Genomic DNA, 23452 nt, shown 5'->3' with positions numbered 1-23452 from the left:
GCTATGTATTATTGACAGAGAGTAGAACTCACCATTAGGTAACAGATCAAAATGGTTTATGTGATTGTGTGCATGATTTTCAAAGATATTGCATTACCTCCTGTAACTTGTTGTGTTCTGCCATGCAGGTTGTCAGCAGTGAAGGGACAGGGGGAGCAAAGTTTCGACTCTCTGGCAGGGGAGTGGATCAAGACCCAAAAGGCATTTTTAGAATTAATGAGATCAGTGGGGATGTCTCTGTGACCCGAACCCTTGACAGAGAAGCAATTGCCAATTATGAGGTGAGTACTCACAGCAATAGGATCTGTGCCTCTGAACTGGTAATTTCAGTGTGTTTTTGCTTTTGAAAAGGCTGAAGTCACTGCAGCTACTGCTCTAGAAGAACTGTTTGCTCTTTGGGAATGGTAAAATGTGTTTATCCTTACATGCAATCGAAACTCTTCTTTCTGCCTGTAATTTCTGTCATTGATCTTTAGCAGAAATGCTGTCTGAACAAGGTGGATGCATTTGATTTGTGAATACAGAGCTATGTTTGGAGAAAAGCAGATGTTTTTGAGAAGTTGAAGCCATGGTATTAGGTGGTTATACTTTTTCTATTTTATTGTCAAGCTGTCAATGGAATATACAGTTCACCTCTATTTTTAGTAATGGATATATTTTAATAGAGAAAAAGAAGATTCTATTAATATGAAAATATTAGCAGATTCATCTCTGTCAGGTGTATGGCTCCTACAAAGACTTTACTCAAGATTCTTTTATTGTCAGCAGGGGATATGTTTCTCCCCACTGAAATTCTAAGAGATGATCTGTGAAAGCTGTAAAATAACTTTACCACAATGTCCTGAAATGCAGAGTATAAAGAGAAGATCAGTCAATTCATGTTTGCTCTCTAACTCTTGAGATATACAGTTAAATAAATGGTGTCTGGCCACTTCCATATAGATGAGCAGCAGAATTCAAAGAGCAAAAGGATTACTGCATTTGCCTTCTTCCAGAGCAGGGGGGGATGGACCTCCTCATCCTCACCCTCATCCTCATCCCCATCCCCATCCCCCCATGTGGGGCACAGGCTCTGGTGACAGATGGGACTGCCATCCTTGACCTCCTTGGTTTATTTGCAATATGTTTCTCTCCTGCTCTGGAAGTTTGTGGACTTGTCATACTTGCTCTAACAGCACTGCAAAAATTTACCATATGTTGGTTTTCAACACTTAAACATCTATTTCTCTTCCACATCTACAGTGAAATGAAAGTTAACCACTTGCACAGGATTTATGGTAGTTCCTGATGTCCTTCTTAAAAGAAAAACATTGCAGTTTCTCTTTTTAACACTGTTCCTCATCCTCATTTACCAGCTGTTTCTTTTTTTATTAGTGGCTTTCCACCTTAATGTGTTCAGCATAAAACTTGAATATTTTTTCCTGGAAAATCATAGTAGTCTTTTCAACCTACTGCATCAAACCACAAATGGCCCTTCCCTCTGATCTGGGGAAATATACACTTAAATTAAGACAAAACCTTTTCCCTGGAAGAACCTTCTTGAAGCAATGCAAATGATATACAAATAGTGCAATGTAGTAGATTATCCAGAGCAATGTGAATGTATATCTTAATGGGCTGTAGTGATTTCTAACATGTTATATAGCACTCTGCTCAGCATGCTCACAGGCATCCTGTTGTGCAAAAATGTAGTTAGGAAATTCTATAGGAGAACCCTCAACTTGATTAGTCTGGCTTTGAATCCAGCCCATTATTTTCCAATAAAAATGTATCATGGTGTCAGGAAGGCAGCAGGATTTTGGTTTTCCTGGTTTCCTTGGTACACTCTCAAAAATTTATTTGTTTTCTGGTTTTGTTTGAGCACTGCCCAATGTTGATGTCATGAAAGAACAAGTTCAAAGAGCAAAAAAGGAAAGAAAAAAATAACTTCTTTGCAAACCATCTTACTATCAAGTAAATAATCAGTGGTGGGGCAGGAATAAAAATATCAAATCTGTTAGAATCATTCAATTTTGCATTGAAATTTGCCAATAGTAATTTTTTTTTTTTTTTTTTTTTTTTTTTAAATATTCATGAAACTGCTGAAGAAATCATGTTTGCCAGTGGAAAAAGGGGGAGATGAGTCTGGTGTGTTTGACCCTGTAGTTGTGTGAGATGCTTTCTTAGAGGTCAGAGGATATCAGTCAGCTTCATTTTTAAGTGAAAGCTCTTCCTAAAGAGCAAGAGAATCAGAAGATGTTATTCTGCCCAGGAAAAGTGTCCAGCTATTCCCTTTTTCTTCTAAAGAGTCCTGATAGGAATTCTCTGAATCAGAGTGAAGCAGTGGATTTGCATAGAATGGTTTTATTTTGGAGCTTTCTATAGCCTGTTGCTGGAACTGATGATCTGAAGAAGGGGCTTAAGCAGAATTTGGGAATAATATTGAATTGTTTCTGGGCTGGTGAGATAAGAAGATAGCCTAGAGCCCATATTAAATGAGAGCAAAAGGTGTTTAGTTGTGTAAATACATTCTCAAAATCAACGTTTTTTGTTTTCTCTCAAGTTTTGAATAAATAAGGCTAGGTAGAAATATCAGCCAATGAGAAATAATTTATTTATTTAATATCGAAAAGTGCAGATCTGTAAAAAAAGTAACTTGCTGGGGAGATTCAAGGTGGATTTGGTACTCCAGATCAGACTGTTACTCACAATCTGCAAACTCTCAGTAATCTCTGCAATGCTGAGGTCACTTCAGATCCATAGTCCTTTCTGATACCAGAAAAAAAAAAAAAAAAAAATATTAAAGAATTGAGTACTTTTAAAAAGAGCTGCAATAACAGAAGTAAGTGATTCCAGTGAAATTGGAAGTCTAGTTGTGATAAGTGCTGGGAGAAGACTTGTGAATTAGGAAATAAAAGTTCAAACAGTACCAGTGAAGGCTGACTGAAAAACAGTGGTTATGGGGCAATCTGTTAATTAAAAACAGGGCTAATTTGGAGAGCCTCACATTTACACAGATAATGGATTCACAGGCAGGATGGTTCCATTCAAGTAATAGCAGGAAGAGTTCCATAAATTGATTGCCATGCCTAAAAAGACAAAAATTGCAAAGTTTATGTTTTGTTCTCTACTCCAAGTTAGGTAGGCTCAGAAGAAATGGGAACAATATTCCATTAACTTTTTACAGTTGATGCAAGAGATTTCTGTTATCCTTTTCTTGGGTACAGAGCAGAGCCTGAAGTTGTATAAATTTGATTCCCATCATTTATCATAATTCCTGCATCAGTGAAATCCCCTTCTGCAACCTCTTTCAGCATCAGTGGCAAAGTGCCAGCCAGTCAAGAGGGAGCTTTCAGGATTTAAAAGGATGTTGCCACCACTGATGGGCTTTTTCATAGCTGCTTCCCAAGTGTAAATGTGAGAGGGAAATAATCAGAAAGTGATCCTTTGCAAACACAAAATGAAGAAGCTTGATAAAATTATTCAGTGAGAGTGTGCAAATTAGAGCTGTGACCAAATTTACCTAGGCAATTTGAACTGTTAATGAAGAGTTAGTTTCAATTATTTTTTTTTAAGTAAAGAGCTTTATTTGCTTTGGAAAATACTTAACAAGCAGAGGTGTGAAATCAGCTTTCAGCTTTTTTTTTCATGACAGATCACACTTCTGTGAAAGGATGCCTTACAAATGGTAATGACAGAGTGAGATATATAGAAAACTTTGCTAACAGATTGGAAAGCAAGTTAGGACTTTTCTTTTTTATGTAGTCTTGTCTCTATATGTTGCCTGACAAATAGACTGAGAACAGGGTAAAGAATTCAGAGCAGTCAGCAGCAACCAAATATCTGGTGTGAACTGCTTCAGTTTGTTACATGAGACTGCTCAGACTGTGACTGATTCAAACATTTAGGGTGATGCTCCAGTCCTCATGGACTCTATTTACTCTGTTTAATATGGAATAAATAATAGAAATGCTTCACAATCATGAAGACAACTAGCTTGGTCTGGTGTCAAGAGTGTTTTGTGAGAAAGATTTTTAAATATTTACATGTGTTTTTGCAGATAATGAAAGTATTACTATAGGAAAAAAAAAACAGCAAACCCCCCCCCCCAAAAAAAAACAACCCAGCTGTAATTTATTCTGTAGAGAAGAATGATTTTTTCTTTCTGTGTAAATCCATTTTAGTGCAACCACTAAATTTGAGAATGATTTATCATACCTTGATGCTGAATCTCTGCACTATGCAGTGTAGAGATATCCAGACAGCACACAGAAAGATGTTTCTCTTTGAGAAGGAGGACCACAAATTTGTTTCTACCTTCAAGACTTAGCCTGAACTGTCTTTTAGTCTCTGTTATCTGCAGAATTGTCTGAAATGTCACTGATCTGCTCTGTCTTGATCTCAAAACTGTCGATGGGGAATGTCAGACCTCAGTAATCTCCCACTAATATACTAGAAAAAAAAAAGAAAGAGGTATATATTTATATAAATGAGCTGCAGTTAAATGAATTTACATAGAGCTGGAAATTCTGGCAGAGAAAAGGACCTCTGTAGCTTGCAGCATAGTGGATGAGATAATCTATATGGGTTCTTTTTTCTTTAAATTGATATATTTACACATATAACTATTAAAGTGTTCAAATGTTGGGGCACCAGGTAAATTCAGAGAGGGCTGTTTTGAATTATTTTCATATTTTGACTGCAGAGAGAGAAATGCTTCCTGAGAAAGTGTCATTAGGTTGTTGTCAGATAGCATCACTTGAAACTTAGCTGTCCCTACATGGACTTCTGAGTAATGGTTGTGCAAAAGAGGAAAACACATCCCTGTGAATGCTAAAAATAATGAGCTGGTGTTGATAGGATCTCCAAAAACCTTGAGCAGCCTCTCAAAAGTCCTTGAATTCCTTCTGCTATGGCTGCACATGAAGGAACTCTGCAGGCTGCTCTGGATCTTGAGGTAGGCATCACCATCTTAACAGAGCCTCATGTCTCTGCAGCTGCACTCCTGTCCATGCCATGCTCACAGAATATAATTCCTATAACCCAAGGTTAGCACAGCATCAGCCTTAGCATCAGAAATTGGTCAATTTACTATTGAAACTCAGTTATTTTGGAATTATGCCAATATAGTCATTTCCATCTTTTAAAAAAAATCAGATGAAAAATGTGGGAAATTCATACAGTCTGCCCTGGGAGTAACATTACACCCCTTGCTGAAACTTGCACTGTGGACAAAAATTTTGGAGCAGCCAAGTTGCCCTGGGGCTGCAGGATGTTGCTGGGGTTTGGCCCCCAGGAGTTCTGGTACTGAGAGCTCCATCAGGAATCTCATCCCTCAGAACACTTCAGTGCAGCTCAGCAGAGCCCAGCTGAGAGGCCTTGAATGGATTTAAAGTGCTTGATATGGGGTTGTGTATCTCAGTGTGGGCCCCATTAAAAAGCAGCTGTTGATGTCTGTAATCTCCACTAAAGCATTCTGTCCACACAATGGCATTCTGCTACATGGGATTCTATGAATCTTAATCATTTAACCACAAAACCCCACTTTTTGTCTCAAAAAAGTGATGCATTGGTAAAAAAATTGTTGCTTCCTATTCCTTTGTATTTTGACATAGAAGGTGGGTTTTTTTTAGGATGCCATAAATAGAAGAAAAAGATCTATTATTAAATGATAATTATTATTTTTTTTTAATGGGAAAATTGAGTAGTAACCAGTATTTCATCTAACCTGGAAGCAGAAATGCAACAGCAGGGACAAACCCAGCAGAAGCCAAGGTGTAGATTTTTTTATGACATCTCTGTGGCTGACTCCTGAATTCATGGGGAACTTCTTGGCATCAATTGTTTACCAAGGTCAAAACCAAGATGGTCACCTAACTGTGTCCATAAGTCAAATATTTGAGCATATAAATTTTACATAGTCTTATTTTTTAAAAGCAGGATTTAAATAATTGCTTGCACAGTGGGTATATAAATAGGATTCCCAGCTACTGGAAATTACTCTTTTAGTTCCAAGGTTGGTTTATGGGATAAAAAGAAAATCTGACAGGAAATGAAGTTAAAATTCATGTTATTTTTATGTATATTCTCCCATTTTGCCTTGGGGGAACAAGATATCTATTTTATATAAACTCTCTAATTTTCCATATCTTGTTCATTTTTACTGTAAATAGTCTATTCAATACCTACTGTAGATCTTGGTGTTATGAGATATCAGCAGGGTTCTGTGCTTCATTTCAGAAGCCACGAGCATTCTCATCTCATTTATGTGGAAAGCATATAAAAGTCAACAGTTAGTTTTCTTGGAGGGTATGTGCTTTATTCTTAGATCTGAATGCTTGCATGGCTTTGACATTCCTGCTGCTCAACAGCACTCTCATGTCATTTGTAGGAGGAACAAAGTGAGGTTTCATCAAAGAGAAAAATTAAGAAAGGTTTGTTTATAACCTATAACTGTCAAGACAAGGTAGAGGGCTTGGATTCCCCAGCTAAAAATAACCCGGACTCCAAACACTTGGAAAATTAGTATTTTCTTATTGAAGAGTGGGAGGTGGAAAGGCAGGGCAGTAAGAAATAAATTAAAATTTGAGCTTGCTGAGACTGCAACAAACGACACAAAATTTGGTCTCATGGTTGTTTTGTTTGGTTGGTTGTTTTCTCTTATTATTCTTTTCAAACAGAACACGACTTGAGGGAAGAATGATGTATTTAATACAGCAAGAGGAGAGTAATAACATTTTTGTCTTATGCTAATAGTCTGTGAAAGTACTTTTTGCTATTACACATAATAGCATTTTAAGGCATTTAAATATCACCATGATACTTGACTCTTCAGCATGATCAGTTTGTTTGTTTTCCTTCTCTATTTTATTAAAGCAACTCTCAAAATACCACCCTGAAGGCTCAGTGTTCTAGGTGCAGCAGAAATACCTAGGAAGCCACTTTACCTTTCCCCAGAACTCCTGTTTACCCCCAGTAAAAGGAAGGAGCCCTCCCTTGCAAGCATCCTTGCTTCTTCCCATCCTTCTGCAGTGATGGACAAGGCAGCAGTTTCTGTTCTGCCTCTCTAGTAAGGACAGGACAGAGTAGGTGAGCTCAGGTCTGTACTACCCATCCCTTTGGGGATCTCAGTTCCCTACAGTTTGTCACATTTTTTTTTTATCTGCTGTGTACACAGATGTACCTGATCGTGCTCATGAATGCAAAGGTGCTGAATAAAAGCTTAGAGTAAAGATGGCATCATCTTTTGTTTTGTTTGGTTTGGTTTTTTGGTGTGAGTCACTTTGGTTAGTAAAGCTTTTCTTGAATCCCTTTTGTTACACTGGCATTTTGCCTGCTAACTGTGGGTTAGGTACAAACTGTTAACCTTGTCTCTATGAATGCTGATTCTTTTTTGTTTTTTAGGGGTTTTGTTTTGTTTTGTTATTTTTTTTCTTTAAATATTGATTAGTAGCTTTCAGGAAATAATATAGAAATTCTTGAAGTTTGGTTGATCAGATCTTTGTATTCCTTGCTCCTCCCAATAAAGAAAGAAAGCTGTTCTATTTAGATATTTGAGATATATTTTGAGATATTCAGAAGCTTAGTAATCTAAAAGTAGGACCCTTGGTCATCTCCCTGAACCCCAAATATATCAGCTGGCTCTCTTTTATGGCAGTGATAGCAATTACCTCCTCTGGAGCACTGTGCCATGGGGCAGCTGGAACTAAATGAACAAATCATCTGATGCTGCATGAACAAACCCAGAATCATAGAATCCTAGAACTGGCTGGGTTGGAAGGGACCTCAGAGCTCATCAAGTCCAACCCTTGATCCACTCCCCCTGTGGTTCCCAGCCCATGGCACTGAGTGCCACATCCAGGCTCTTTTGAAATATCTCCAGGGATGGAGAATCCACCCCTTCCCTGGGCAGCCCATTCCAATGGCTGATCACCCTGTCCATAAAGAAATTCTTTCTAATGTCCAACCTAAACCTCCCCTGGCACAACTTGAGACCTCTTGTGCCCTCTTGTCTTGCTGAGAGTTGCCTGGGAAAAGAGCCCAACCCCCCCCTGGCTCCAACCTCCTTTCAGGGAGTTGGAGAGAGTGATGAGGTCTCCCCTGAGCCTCCTCTTCTCCAGCCTCAACACCCCCAGCTCCCTCAGCCCTTCCTCACAGGACTTGTGCTGGATCCCTTCCCAGCCTCCTTGCTCTTCTCTGGACCTGCTCCAGCACCTCAATCTCCTTCCTGAGCTGAGGGGCCCAGAACTGGACACAGGACTCAAGCTGTGGCCTCCCCAGGGCTGAGCACAGGGGCAGAATCCCTTCCCTGGACCTGCTGGCCACGCTGTTCCAGAGCCAGCCCAGGATGCCATTGGCCTTCTTGGCCACCTGGGCACACTGCTGGCTCCTGTTCAGCTTCCTGGCAATCCAGACTCCCAGGTCCCTTTCTGCCACTCTGTGCCCAGCCTGGAGCTCCCCATGGGGTTGTTGTGCCCGAAGTGCAGGACCCGGCATTCTCCTCTTGCATCACAGATGAACTCTGCAGTGTTTGCAATAAACAAAATATAACAAAATACACGTTTTTACATACAGTTGTGACTGATAACCTCCACCAATCAGTATAACCTGATTCATACACTTATTAACTTCTAAATTAGCTGCAGAGCAGTCTGGCGTGTAAATGTGTGCATGCAAGTTACATTCTGCTAAACTTTGATTAAGTACCTGCAAATATGTCTAAAAGTAAAGCTTGTTAAATCTATTTGCAATTTCTTGAAGCAAATGCTTTAAAGGAATTGAGGCAGTTGAGGATGTGCATTTAATTTCACTCCATTTCTTTATTGGTAGCTTTGATCAATGCTGTGCTTACTACCTCTACCACATGCTTTGAACTTGTAAGTGCAAACTTATAAATAATTTCCCATGTCAATTCCTGGCTGATCTACCCAGGCTGAAATATAAAAAGTAAGTTGTCTCCTACATTGCAGCAAGTGGGATTAGTTAATTGATTAATTGAATTTTGAGTTTAAGTTGCAATTAAGGGCATAATTGTATCTTGCAGGAAAGCTTCAAGTCATTTCCCCAAAGATATAGAAGTCAGATTAGTTTTGACAAAGGCTTGTATTGTGAATAAAAACTGTTTTCTATAACCTTTTTTGGTTTGTAAATCAATTTTTTCAAATAGTAGAAATCAGTAAGCAAAAAGTGTTATGTATTGTATGCAGTTTTTGACCTAAGAGGGGGAATTTCATAGGTTTTTGAAATTGCTGAAATGTGATTCAGTGAAAATAATTACAATTAAATGCCACCAGTAGCATGTAATGATTTTTAAATAATTTTTATTTCAATAGATTCTGCTCAAAGTTTTTAAAATGACAGTTTGGGCATTTTATATTCGATTGCAATTAGTATTAACAGTGTATTGATATATGCTTTGCTCTGGCAGTCTCAAGGCACATTTCAGACAAACACATTTGCATTTGAGACTTAACCAGAACCTTCCCCTATGACAGGTGAAAAGCAAAGAATTTGGAGCTTTATTCCTTATATTGGCAGTGTTTTCCTTCCCTCTTAGGAGGTTTCTCCCTTTTTTCCTTATATTTCTGCTTATATGTCTGGCTTTTGCTCAAATATGAGTCTCTCTGAGCACATTTCCATCATTTTATCACCATCAGTTATCCTTTTCATTTTGCATTGTCCAATGTTATTGGAAATGACCAGAGAACCTGACCTTTAGATCTTTAGATCTTAGCAGTTCTAGCAAATATGCACATTTTAATCACCTTACCCTGCAGACATCAAGAACACCTTCTGTTCCCTGAAGCAGTTTTTATGGTGTGGTAGATCCTCCTACTTGTGTAGCATCAGCAGTGACTCAAAGCTGCACCTATGCTGAAAGATCCTTTGCAGGTACTGATGCTGTCATTCAGATAAGGTGAGAAGTTAATATACTGATCAGTAGCTACTCAATTTTCATTTTTTTTTCTATTCAGCACCATAAATTATGGTATTTTATGACAGATGTAAAAGGTTTCATTTGAACTAATAATGCATTCTGCTCCAAATCCCAAAACTTTTGAGCAGCATATAATTATGGTAAGTCATACCCACCAGGTCAATTTTCTTTTATCTTTTCACAAGAACACCAGGACATATGTGTGAAGCCTCTGAGCAGAATTTTAAACTAAACTTATTGAAAGTGCCTATTAATGAGGATGTCTTTCTTTTCATAACACAGATCCCATCCTATGTGAGTAGCATGGAAGATAAAGCCAGGTGCTTTATCCTAAAGTGGAAGGAAATTGAAGAGTTAGGTTGGTAGACCACATTTTCTTTACAAATTGGAGCTGAAATGTATTATTTTTAAAATGCAAAAATGCCAAAGCACATAGTACTTAAGTAACTCTGCTGCTCATTGATTTCACTTTAGTGTTAGATTTTCAGATGTTCAGAAGCTTTTAAACAAGATTTAGCTCTTTAAAAGATGTAGTATATTATCTCCCAATTTTCTGTATTTTATTTGACTGTGTCATTTTTTTCTTACAGTTTTTTTTAATATTAAATCAATATGGTTAAATTAATAATATATATCTGGTTAAATTAATATTAAATTAATATGGTTAAATATGCAGGGAAGTAAATGCTCATTTTTATACCTATGAAGCCAATATTCCAGTTTATCTTGTCCCTTGTGTTCGATTGGGATGTGATTTTTTTTCCTCACAGTTTCTAGGGACTTAAATGACCATTTTCTTAAAGGTGTTAGGACCATTTTTTTTTCTGATAGTGTCACCTTAATTTCATTACTTCATTACCAGTAGTAAATGCTGACTTATTCAAGTGGTTCAGCTCATGTACACACTACTCAGCAGTGGTGATGTTGGCAATAAAGTTGTCATCTTGTTATCTCTCTTTGGGGCAGCATAATTGTATCAGCAGTCTGATACTGAGCTAAGATTAATTGGTGCCATAGAATGAAAGAATATTTTTTTTGGAAAAGACCTTTAAGATCATCAATCCAACCATTAACCAAGCACAATGCTAAGTCCTGCTGCTCCCCATTGGAACTGTGATATATTAAGCCAAAACCCAACAATTTCAGTAGGACTGTTCATGAGATAGGACTGAACATCCAGTATGAAAAAGGACAGAAGAAGATAATTCAAAATAAAATCTGCCAACAAGCAATGTTATATTGCATTAAATGTGGTGTTTATCAGTGGATGTAATTTCTTGTTCTACATAATGCATTTTTTGCTGTATAATATTTGTTGTTAACAAGTAGAAAAGTCAATGTAAAATTTGGGATGTAAAAAATGGTATGTTTAGATTTTTAGTAGCTTTTCTGTATGGGAATGGTTGCAAAATACACAGTGCAGTAAAGAATGTGGCCACTTGCATTTGAAATCTGTGAGAAGCAGAACTGTTCAGGAAACTAAGTCCTGGTGTCATGTCTCAGGTAGGTACAACACATGAGGTGCCAGGTCCAATTAACAGTCTGATGGTGCTAAATCCATTATCCTTGGAAAGAGAGTCCACCATCAGGAGACATTAATTCAATGTGACACCAACTGGGGTGTTTATATACAGCTAATTGCAATGTCAGACATTCTTCTCTAATGGAGTTTAATTGTGGCAAAATTGGAGTTAATTAAAAGTTAATGGTATAGAGCACATCATGTTGTTATAAACTACCCGTACACATTTCATATCCATATTATTGTTATTTAAATGGGGCTTTCAATTATTGTGCCTCAGATTGACACTTTGGAAATGCACTTTAATTGTTTTCACATCACTGAAATTTTTTGTTTTGAGGAGACACTTAGAAATGTGTTTACTTTTAAAAGGCTTGACAAAGTTAGGTTGGTTCATTATAACTCAATATAAATGTCACATGGGATGTTTCCAAGCACCCTGCTGACAGGGTTACCTCCTCTTCACTGCAAATGAAACTGATCTTATCTCTACTCCCAGGATTTCTCCCTGTTGGATTAAATTCAACTATTCCTATGTTTAAATATTTGACAGCTTGGTTTTCCCAGCTAATCTTCTCTCCCTGGTCAACATTTATTTATCTTTAGCTCTTACAAATTCTTTGGTCATTTCTCACCTTTTCTTCTCACTTGAGCACATCCTTTGGAAACACCAGACCTTCTCACCATGTCCTGGCTTGCACTGCCATTGTGCTCTATCTGCAGGAGTGCTGTGAGATGCAAAACACCATTCCTGCTCCTTTAATATATTATAGAAACCATAGAATGGTTTCAGCTGGAAGGAACCTTCGAGATCATCTGGTTCAATCCCCCTGCATGGGCAGGGACACCTTCTGCTAGACCAGGTCCAGGACATTCCAGGGATGAGGCATCCACAACATCCCTGGGAAATCTCTTCCAGTGTTTCACCCACTTCACACTGAAGAATTTGTTCTTCATATCTCACCTAAATCTACCAGCTTCCAGCTTCAAGCCATCCCTCCTTGTCCTGTCACTACAAGCCCTTGCAAAAAGTCCCTCCCCAGCTTTCCTGTAGGTCCCCTTCATGTACTGCAAACCCCTGTATGGTCTGCTCAGAGCCATCTTTTCTGCAGGAGAAAAGCTTCTATTGGAGTCCATTGGCCTGAGTCCTTTTTTCTAATGCATTTTTCAATATTTAAGATGAGCTCTCAAATGAAATTATTTTAAATTTTTTTGGTAAGAATTTAGAAATTAGCAGTGTGTTTCTTGAGGAAGCCCAGCAAAGTATTTGTTTTCAAAGAAGCCACGTGTAAGTTTTGTTATTAGATGAAAGATTGTATAAAATTTGACTTTCCTGGCTTATGTATGGAATCAATAGAAGCATTTTAAGGTATTGGATAACAAAGTTCCAGAAGGGTTTTGAGGACAAGCACTGTGACTTTATAATTCTGACACTGTCAAGAGGATGTTTGAGGAAGCTTCATCTAAGTCAGAGGCTACACACTCAGGACTTATCCTTAGTCTGGTACCAGATGGTCATCAAAAATCAGTTGTTTGGGCTCTCCACTGATCCTGCTGCTTAATTTCGGTTTTCAAATTCTAATTTTTTTTCCTTTATTGCTTAGTTCATTTTTGTAAAGCAGGAAACTCTGAGGAACATCTAACATCATATGGTCAGCTTCTAATTCAATTAATCTTCCTGTGTTTTTCTATCTCTTGCACTCATTTTTTTACCAACACTACATTCTAATAGAAGACCTTTAGAGCTGACTGACTACAGGAGATACTGTGGTGTGATACATGAACCTCAGGTCCCTCATCAATCTGGTTTTGTGGTTACTTCCTAGCAGCCTTCATACTATTTTCTTCTGTTATGCCAAAACTCTCTGTGATATTAACAGAAATTATGTGTACCTAGGGAAAGATGAATGTTGACTTCAGAGTGAGCAGCTGATGTTAGTTAACACATCAGGAGGCATTTATATGTGATCTAGTACCTTTTCAATATGAAATATTTCTCTTTATTGTGTTTGGAAATTAATCTGAATTTCCCCTGCTCCAGAACAGCAGTAGCACATCTGATTGCTGTCACATATCTGTGTGTGTGTGCACACAGACAGAGGAACACACACATGTGAGTACCACACCTGTCTGTCTGTTCCATGTTTTCTCAGATAATGAGGATTCTGAGTTTCATTGTCTAGCTGAAGGCAAATAAATATCTTTTACAATAAGAGCTGAGTCTAGTGGTGGTGCAATACACTTCTTTGCTGTCTTAGCATACTGGAAACAGCTCAAAATGCATTTCACATTTTAAAACACATTAATCAGGTAGCATGGTTGGTTATATTGTGAAACACTGAAAGGAACAATACATGCCACTCAGCCTGTTTCCCTGGCTGTCAATCTGGTGAAATACTCATTTCACAAAGAAAAGCAGCACCTTTTCATAATATATATTTCAAATATAACCAGATGCTGTTCCTTAGCAACAAGAACTCAGGAGCTGAGCTCATCCTATGTTGAGCCAGTGAACAGAGGTGAAACGTGTGCATGTGCTTGTGAACCACCCTGCTTCAGTTACCTGATCAGAGAGGAAATAAAGATATTCTGAGACCAAATTTTTCTCAGTAATTTTTATTACTTTTACCCAGACAGTAAGGGAACACTCATCTTACCCCAGCAAAACACTGGTCTTCACAAGGGAAAAAAAAACCAAAACCACAGCTCTTTTCCCTTTTACTGAATAGAATAAATCAACTTGAAATGCATACAAAATCATATGTGGAATAAATGTGACCTTACTATAAAACAGATGTTTTTTATGAATAGAACCTCAAGAAGTAATTACTCACAGCTTGTTTTAAAGAGACCTTTCTTTCACTCTGCAAAGGAAATATGTCATACTGTAACAATAGCTTTGAGTGCTTCCCATACTAAAGAACTTCAAAGATATTGAGCACTTTCTGGCAAGTGGCATTTTCATGGACTCCTATTTTTGCTCTGTGGCAAGTAAGGGAAGGGCAACATGGGGAAAAAAATTAAATGGGAAATATAAATTTACTCCACCTTATACTCTCCCTGTGTAGAAATTTCCATCCTGGATCCTGGTTTTATTACTTTTGCTCCTTTTGAAGTGTTCCTCACTGACTGATACATGCTTTTGAAATCAGTGACATTCATCACAGCTCAGAATATACTAAGGCTATGTAAAGAGCTTTAGGAAATTAAACATAAGTCATATAAATTGTCCTTCCATATGAATTTTCTGTAGAACAAAAGAATATATGAAATGATATGAAATGACAATTTAGGTTAATTGACTTTTGAAGGTCCAAATGGCAATGGCAGAGATGATAAAAATCTCCAAGCCTTGTCTCAAGAATCCTGTCTGGTTCCCGTAACAAGACTACAAAATAAATTCAGCATATTACTAGGCAAATTCCTGTGTTCCCAATGGAATTTTAGATTAGCAAATAGTGTAGCAAAATAATATAAAAAGAATAAGGGAGTCTTCCCTTGGCTTCTATGGTCTTTGGTTTATGTTTTAAACATGTAATGCATAGCTAAGAGAGATGAACCCATAGATAATTAATGTTAAGAGATAGGAATGTGGTTCTTCATCCTGAGTTTCATTTCCTCAGTTCATGTCAAAATCTTAAAAATACAAAAGCTAGCTTTTAATTGGAAAATTGTTTCATTTATTTCAAGTCAGCTGAAGGGAGAAGTTATCAGAAGCAGTAAGTGATTTACTATTTTACTGTCCAGTCATGTGTGACTGGATAGACCTTTTGCTCTGCTTAAGCTTCCTTTGCTGAACATAAATATTTCAGGCATATATGTATCTTTTTTTCATTGTAAATACTATATTATTTTTGTAAATAACCACTCTTTACTAATAAGTTAAATATACTTGATGTGGTGGCTAATACTAGATAACAGAACCCATTTGTAATTAAATAACCCCAGTGAGAGCACTGAACAATTGAAGGGGTCAACTTCCCTGGATTAACATGTAGAGCATTAGACATTACAGTTCTTACAGAAGTAATTATCAGGCAGTGATACATTCATAATATTGAAAGCATATTCACCAAAGGCATTCTTTATTGAAATGTCACAGAAGTTATGAAGGCAATAAATGGCTGCTCTACAGTCTTTTTTAAAAGTACTGAACTTGTGTTAAATGTTTCCACTGATTTATTTTATTGTGAGATGTGCTGTGTAGTAGGTGCTTTGTTTATTTGTGCAAAAGCTGTAATTATGAGGGGCAGTGCCATGAAATATTAAGAGATTTGCCATCTGTTTGTGCTCAGATGTCAGGTGTGGCTGCAGTCAAAGCTGGGTGGAGTGGGAGGGAAGTTTTTATATTTACATTCCATATGGTACAAGCAAAATATGGCAAACTGGGTATTTGCAGATTGTGTACACAAGGTGAAATCCTGGCTTTACTCCAGGCCTTGCTAGATGTGTTACTGCTCTTGGTGACTACAGGTGTCAGTTTCTGGCTGTAGTGATTAATATTCCTTATTTTTTAAGACTTATCATATTTAGAGTTAAGCTACAATTTCCAACTAACAAATTTTAACAAGTTCTCTGAATTTCAAAAAGCAGCAGTTCACAGGAATAGAGCAGAAGTTCATAATGCATGACAGGGGAAAATAGAGCAGAGGTCTATAGAGCAAAGACTGCAGCAAGAGTCAGTGACCAGTGCTGAAATGTTGAAAAATATTGTGGTTTTCTTTTTTTCTTCAAATAGAAAATGAAGAAAAACATCATATTTTTCATTAATGAAAACCAAGATGATCTCACTTTGCATTTCCCTGTGTTTTAAGACCTCTCTGACAAAGCAGAAGGAAAGGAGGTTGGTGTTGCTCTGATTGCAAAATTCCCTCTGCCCATCCTTAAATATCCTTTACTTGCCTTTCGTGCTTCCTCTGTGGACAATGAAATATCTAAGTAAGGAACCATTGAGATCTAGGAAAACCTTTTCATGAGTTTTCCATAGGATGCAGTTGATAACATTAAGACTTTAACATCCATTCTTCCCAGTGTAGATCATGGCACAGTGTCCAGGCAGCCCAGCACGGATTGTTTCTGAGAGATTACTGCAAAATTAGGCACAGAGTTTGTATTTTAATTTGAACTAATAGTGCTTTGATGTCTACCTTGCAGTCACAAGGATATTTTTAAATTTAGATTTATTAGAGCCTGCCTTTAAAAATACAGTTTCGTTTATATGCTGCTCATCCCAGTAAGGATCCCAATTTATTCCCACAATTGCCATAATAGAAATAGTAAGCAACCATAAGGTGAAATAATATGAAAATAGAGAGCATAAATTTCAGTCAGCAGTCTTTAGAAATGTTGTCTTTCACATTTTAAAGTTCTGTGCTGACATACTAAAAGAATGAAGGCAATTTTCATTGTGAAGCTTAGTTTACAATATTGGCTTGGCTCATCAGGAAGTCATGGTTGGGTTTGTACCAATCTGTCCCTTTTCCTTGTTTACCCCAATCTTTTGCCCTATTAGTGTTTAATCTCTGTCTAAATTCACAACCTTCCCATCTTCCCATAAAGGAGAAAACTGCTCTTAAACTCTGCATAGCTATCTTGAGACACCCTTATCCTGCAACCTGTGGAAGAGATTTCATTGATTTTCAGACTTTCTTGTTTATGTCCATTACAGAGCAACCCACAAGACTGCAACTGCAGCCATAGCAAATTTATACCCACTTCGTTTTCAAACAGCATAATTAAGAATTTCATTTAAGTTTATTCCATGCTGATTTTACATTGTGTTACTTGCTTTTCCTCTGTTCATTCTTTCTTTATTTATTTATTTTTTTGGTAAGCTAATGGCTATTCAGAATGCACATTTTATATAAAAAAGTGTTCAATTATTATTTCTTTTTTCTCCTGGATAAGAATAGGAAAGGAAAATGTACATTAAAAGCTTGAATTCTGACTTCCACACAGATAAAGCTCAATATTCAGATTCTTCTCCAGGCTCATCCATTCTGGATCCTCCAGGGAGCTGTAAATTAAACCCTCTCTATGCAATAGCCTGTTTTCCATTGGAGTTTCATTTCCATAAAGAACTAACAAATTTACTTATGAGGTTTCCTGCATACCTGCTGCTCAGGCAGAGTGCAAACATTTCATATCACAAACTTGTCTTTTAATAAGAATTAGCAAGGTTATCAATAGGCACCACCCAGAACTGAACCTGAGTATGAAGGTCCATCTGGTGATGAGTTCCATGAGACTTCTGAACCCTGCAGGTTGCAGAGTGGCCAAGCAGGGGAGTGAAGTTTCTCTGAGGAAATCCTCCCCTTGGCAGTTATTAATTTCTTGGTTACAGACATTGGTCTGGAGTATCTGAGGTGAAGACACTGGAGGGAAGGCAGGGACTGAACAGTTATAAATCAAAGCTGTAAGGAGGTATCTGTGAGGTTGCCATGCAATTTGGTTTGGTGCTTTTGTTAGCTGGGCTTCTCCAGATGTCAGTAACACCTCCTGCAACAGGAGTGACATTAAAATAGAGTTTGCCAACCTTGTAATACTAGTAGCAAAGTTTAATACGTGGTCCAAACCATCTCTTATTTTGCTGCTACATAATAAACACTGCAATGGAGTGGAAAGTTTGTTCTTCTCTTTGTGCAGAGTTCTTTGACACCAGAAAGTCTTCTGAATCATTTTGGATTCAGCTCCTCAGATGAAATGCAAATGTTCAGCTGGCAAAAATCAATGTATGATGTCACTGAATTCTAGGCATAGCAAACAGTGAGCCAAGATAATTTTATCACCAGTGTTAGAGTCTGGTGTCACTTCCCTGCCTTCTAATACCTGCATGCAGGGTGCACATCCTTCCTTGAAGGGTCATTCCATGTACACTGACATCTGTGACCTTCATAAAAAAATACACATTTTCAAAAGCTAGAAAGTTAAAAATTAAGAGACTGAGTTACTTTCATTAATTGTGAGTGAAGAAGTAGGCACTGTTAAGAATAAAGATGGTACTGGAGGAGCTGGGTTGCTCCTCCTGTGTATGCTCATGGGCTGCATTGAGCTTGAAGTGGTTCCATATGATGATCAGTTGTTTATCTAGCATGCATTTCAACAGCATTTAAAATGTACTCACATGATTGACACTAATGATTCTGAAGGATACACTGTAGTCTGTCAAGTGGGTAATTTGTTGGGGTTCTTTTAAAAAAAAAATTGCTTGGAAAGCTATTTATGCAGTAGATTATAACAGTGGGGAAAATATTGTGATGATACAGTTGATAAATAAGATGGTAAACATTTTTTTTAAGTTTCTGAAAAACATGCCAACAAAGTCTGTCATGAGTATTCACATATATTCTGGCAGATATTCATATATCTGTACAATTCTGCAAAGACAAAGCCATATTTTTGGCGTGGCTGCCTCTAGTTTTTGATAAACAAAATTATGAATAGCCTGAATATTAGCTTGAATATTCCAGTGGGATAAGCTTCAGTAAACAGGGCATCGTACTATTATGCTGTTTATATTCTATAATGAATTTATGTATTTGTTTTGTTTCATGAACAGTCACTTAATAATTGTTGGCCTGATTTGGATGCACGAGGAGCTTGTGGGAGTTTAAGCAAAGTAACACTTATCAGCATGGTTGGTAATATCCAGAACTCCACTTTGGAGCTGGGTTAATCTAAAGAACAGCCCTCATTCCTGGGGAAAACAAGTCACATGTGGAGTGCTATGAGGAACTGATAGAGCATCCTCTACCTCAGATTCCTGTTGCTAATCCACAGGTAGAAAAGAGAAGCACTGAGATGGGTCCCCATGGTGTTTGGTCCCCCATCCAGAGCACTGAATGCTGGGCACTCACCCACCTGCAGCAGCCTCCAGCCTCTCCTTTTTCCTGGAGGCTCTCTCTGAGGGTGTTGTCAGCCTCTGTGCTCATGGTTAACTTTGCCAGGTGGTAAAATCCCTGTTGCTAGCCAGGGCTTTACACCCTGGAGAGCTGGTGGGGTTTTGCACTGCTGCTGGGTGGTAAGAGTGGAAGTCTGCTGGCAGCATGAAGGAAAAGAGCTGATTCTGTGAGAGGTTGGAGAGCAATGCAGAAATATTTGCCTGACCTGCTTCCCTAGGACAGCCCCCCAGGGTTTATGGCATATATGGTCTTTGTAGTTACCTTCTGAATGTCTCTGCATTCTTTGGACACAAAAGGAAAAGTAAAAGAAGGGGAGTGAAAGGAGAACCTCAGCTTTTACCTTGTACTTTTTTTGACTTCTCTGCTTTAAGTACAGACCATAGGATTTCTGTTCCACCTGAAACCTGTGCTAACCCCAATGAGAGCTGTGACCATTCACCAGTAAATGCTTGTGCCCTCTTGCAGTGTTTGTGTGGGCAGCTGTGTTCCAGCCCTGTGTCACCAAGTGCAGGTGACCCCACACCAGGGAGGAATGATTGGTTCTTCACACAGTTCCCTCTCTTCCCCTTCCTGTTAACTGTCCCCAGAGTTTAGTTCATGAATGGAATAAAGGAGGAGAATTTACACGTGGCACCCATAATAGTGTTTTGGATTAAGAATTTTATATAGCTTGTTCTTAAACACAAACTGCAGGCTCTGCTCAAACTTTAATGCCTTAGAAAACCAGATTTAAAAAGATTACAACTTCAAGCATCTGATACTGGTTAAGTTTTCCAGTTTCTGAATAGTAATCTTTTGTTTAATATTATTAGTGAATTAAATCTCCTTGAATTTCAGAAAGCTTTAATCTGTACATTTTACAATAGAAAACACTGCAGTTGAAGTGCTGAATGCTTTGTTCACACATTTTCAAGTTTCAGGAATCTGTGCTGAGAATACCAGGATGTCCTTTGTAGATGATTATTTAGATCTTAGGCTTTATTGACTGGTGAAATAGTGTTTATCTTCAGAACAAGAAAATGCAGGAGCTTTGAAGCAGAATAAAGGAAACCACAGAAAAGAAGTCTCCTTCCACTCCAATCTCATTTGCTGAAAGAAAATGCATATTAATTAAAAATTTAGACACTTCATTTCTGTTGCAAGGCTCCTTGCAAAAGACAAATTATTTTATACATCTAGTGTGTGTTAGAACTGACAGATGAGATTAATATGCTTCTTAAATTACCATTACCAAGGGTCAATTAATAAGTGAACTAACCTTGTGAAAGTCATTGTGAAAGACTAGTTATGGATCTGTAATGGGCCCTGTCAAATTACGTGGGATTGAGAAAATGAGAAAGCTGTCAAATAAATACGGTACCTACTAATTACATTCTGCATTAAGGTAAATGAGTTTTTGTGGTTGTTGGTGGAAGGAAGAAGAAATAAGTCCTCAAAATGTTACCAATAATTAGATACAGATTTGGAGTAAAATTTCCTTGAGGGAATATGTATATACAGAAACCTGACTTGGGAAAAGAAAAGGGAAATTTCTTGGAAGCCACAGAATAGGTGATGTGAAGGTTGAATGACAATGAGATAGATATATTGCTTAAGCTCTTGGATTGATTATCACCTTGGCAAATGTAGATTTGCTGTATTTTTGTCATTCTTTGATTATCATAGACTTTTTAGTGGCCTCTTGATCTTTGGAGGTTTTATTATGACAAGAAAGCAAGCAAGGAGGTGTATGTGTTGTGTGACAAAACTGAACACTGAGTCTAGGCTTCTCTCTGTGGAAAAAACTTAAAAAAGTACTTAACTCCTTTTCTGACAAAGTTTAATACTGTTCTCTAGACTTATTTCTTGCCATCAGGTTACAGAGCAGTAGATAAAACAGTGAGATCACAGAAAAATAGTTTGCATTCTTCCAGAAAACACTGAAGATTTAAGATACTTCCAGCAATAAAATCCCTGATGAAACCATTTCTACGTTACTGTTTTGTCTTTTGAATTACCTACCTGTATCTATTACTTACTAAATATTATTATACAAAGAGTAAATTCTATTAAAAATTCCAAACCAACTGTATGATGTGAAACTTGAAAAAGACCAAGTAAGACATTTATAGAGAAAACACCAGGTTTGCTGTGATGGGAGTCGTGGCTGTTCATGGCTGTGTTTTCTAATATGCTTAAGAAACTTAATAATGATATGCATATTTTTAAATTAAAGTCGTAGTCATGCTATTGGATAGGATAATCATACTGCCATAGTCTGTCATGAAGCTTCAAGCTGGAAATTACTTATTTCAGTCCTACAAATATTTATAAGGGAGGTCGAGTCAGAGTGTTCAGCAATGTCATGCAACTCAAGTGATCAGTCAGCACAGCTATTCAGAGCTGTATTAAAAATCTAAAGGCTGAAACATGTTCAATTACAGCATTTGATGGGTAATTTTAAATTATAAATGTGGTTCTGAAAATGAACCTGTTCAGAGAAAAGGCAAAAAGGTTAAAAAAAGTTCCCCCACATTTATTCAGTTCTGTTCTCTGTGATCCTCTCCTAGGTAAAACAGAACAGAAAGCATAAGAATAAACTTAATGTCCCTTTACTTATCTGTTGTTTCATTAGTGATTGAACAGTTTTTTAACACTGAAAATCCTGTGTAGATCAAGTAAGCAACTTCATTTTAGCTGAACTCCTGCAGACTATAATTTACCTGCTGAAGAGATCTAGTTTGGCACTGGTATTTTTCAGAACATGTCAAGAGTTGATAAGCTTCCAATACTGTGTTTAGTAGTATGTATTTTTATAAGATTTTCCCCAACATTTTGCTAGATAGACAGTGCATCCTTCTCTGAATGACCTTCTTTGCTTCAGGGCAAGGTTGCTGTTAGAATTTTGGTTCCTTTCTGAAGAGGCAGTCCACAGACATGCTTATTTTTTGACCTTTTAGAGAGAAAGATGAAGGTCTGATTACTTAAAATGCATATTTTCTGTAGTTAAAACTTCCTCTTTCATGGAATTGTTTATTATGAAGCTCATTTATGTTCTGATAAAGTTCACTTCTTCTTTTTAAATGGTGTCAGTAGTTAAATTAGGGCAGTGAAGAACCTCATTCCACTTGTACCTCCCTCAGCTGTCTCCAGTTAATGGTATGGATAAGCTATATGGTGAAGAACATAGAGTGCCATCTGCTGAACACTTGGGTGTTCCTGCAGCCCTGGTTCTGACAGAGGTGAGACCCAGCCATGTTTGTAAAACATTAAACATACAGAAAATTCACCAGGAGTTTTAGAATATTCCCTTTAGTTTTCATTTTGTTCTTTGATATAAAGCGAAACAAACACAGAGCCTCTAAAATCATTATTCCTGGTCTAATTTATGATTGAGAAAATATTTTGAGATCTTTCTGCTTCCATAAGTAGACCTAATAATTTTAAGGGTTTTTTTTTAAGATGATTCTGCATTCTTTCTGAAAGGATTGCTCCCAAATGATAAGTTTAGCTCTCTGATATCAGTTAAGGCTTTTTTTTTTTTTTTTTTTTCCTGATTTTAGTATCTGTGTTCACTGAACAAACTTTATGTGGCAAGTGATCATATTACTGTGATCTATGTTTTTTACTTCCATATTTCTTAAGATACTGTTCTGCTTGTAAACATGGTTGCTATACAGTTTTAGGTGCTTTTTGTTTTTCAAATGCCATAGAATTTTCTTGGTGTCATAGTAACAAACCTTCAGTTATGCAAGACACCTCTGTTACAAACAGGATAGTTTTATTCTCTTTGATAGGCCCTGGATGGTTGATGGATTGCTACTGATTTGAGCTCAAAAATCAGATTCTTGGTATTGATTGGGCTGAGTTTCTCTATGTGTTTTGCACTGAGCTAGCAAGTTACTTAATAGTGATGGATTTATAAATAGGTTAGTCCAAATAAAAAAAATTATCTTTTATTTGAACCAGAAATATATTGATGAAAAGTGACCTTGCCAAGTAGAACACCACCACTTTTTGGTGATGTAGCAGAACTGAGTGAAGAAGTTTATGCAGGTCACAGCTAATTAATGAACAGTAAAGTTTTGGTTGAATTTTTGGATTCAAAATAACTTCCATTAAATTTTTAAGTCA

The 23452-nt window shown here is 37.3% G+C and overlaps 1 protein-coding gene across 1 annotated transcript in view; it reads left to right on the top strand.

The window, feature by feature from the left end:
• CDH13 (cadherin 13) overlaps nt 1-23452 on the top strand; it is a 402793-nt gene that overhangs the window by 194866 nt on the left and 184475 nt on the right. The window contains exon 5 of the mRNA XM_071756616.1: nt 129-281. Coding sequence (XP_071612717.1) covers nt 129-281 — 153 coding nt within the window. The remainder of the gene's footprint in view (nt 1-128; nt 282-23452) is intronic.

Source organism: Heliangelus exortis, chromosome 13, assembly GCF_036169615.1.
Source record: "Heliangelus exortis chromosome 13, bHelExo1.hap1, whole genome shotgun sequence".
Lineage (NCBI taxonomy): Eukaryota > Metazoa > Chordata > Aves > Apodiformes > Trochilidae > Heliangelus > Heliangelus exortis.
The sequence above is the reverse complement of the archived record's forward strand: the minus strand, read 5'-3'. Positions and strand labels throughout refer to the sequence as shown.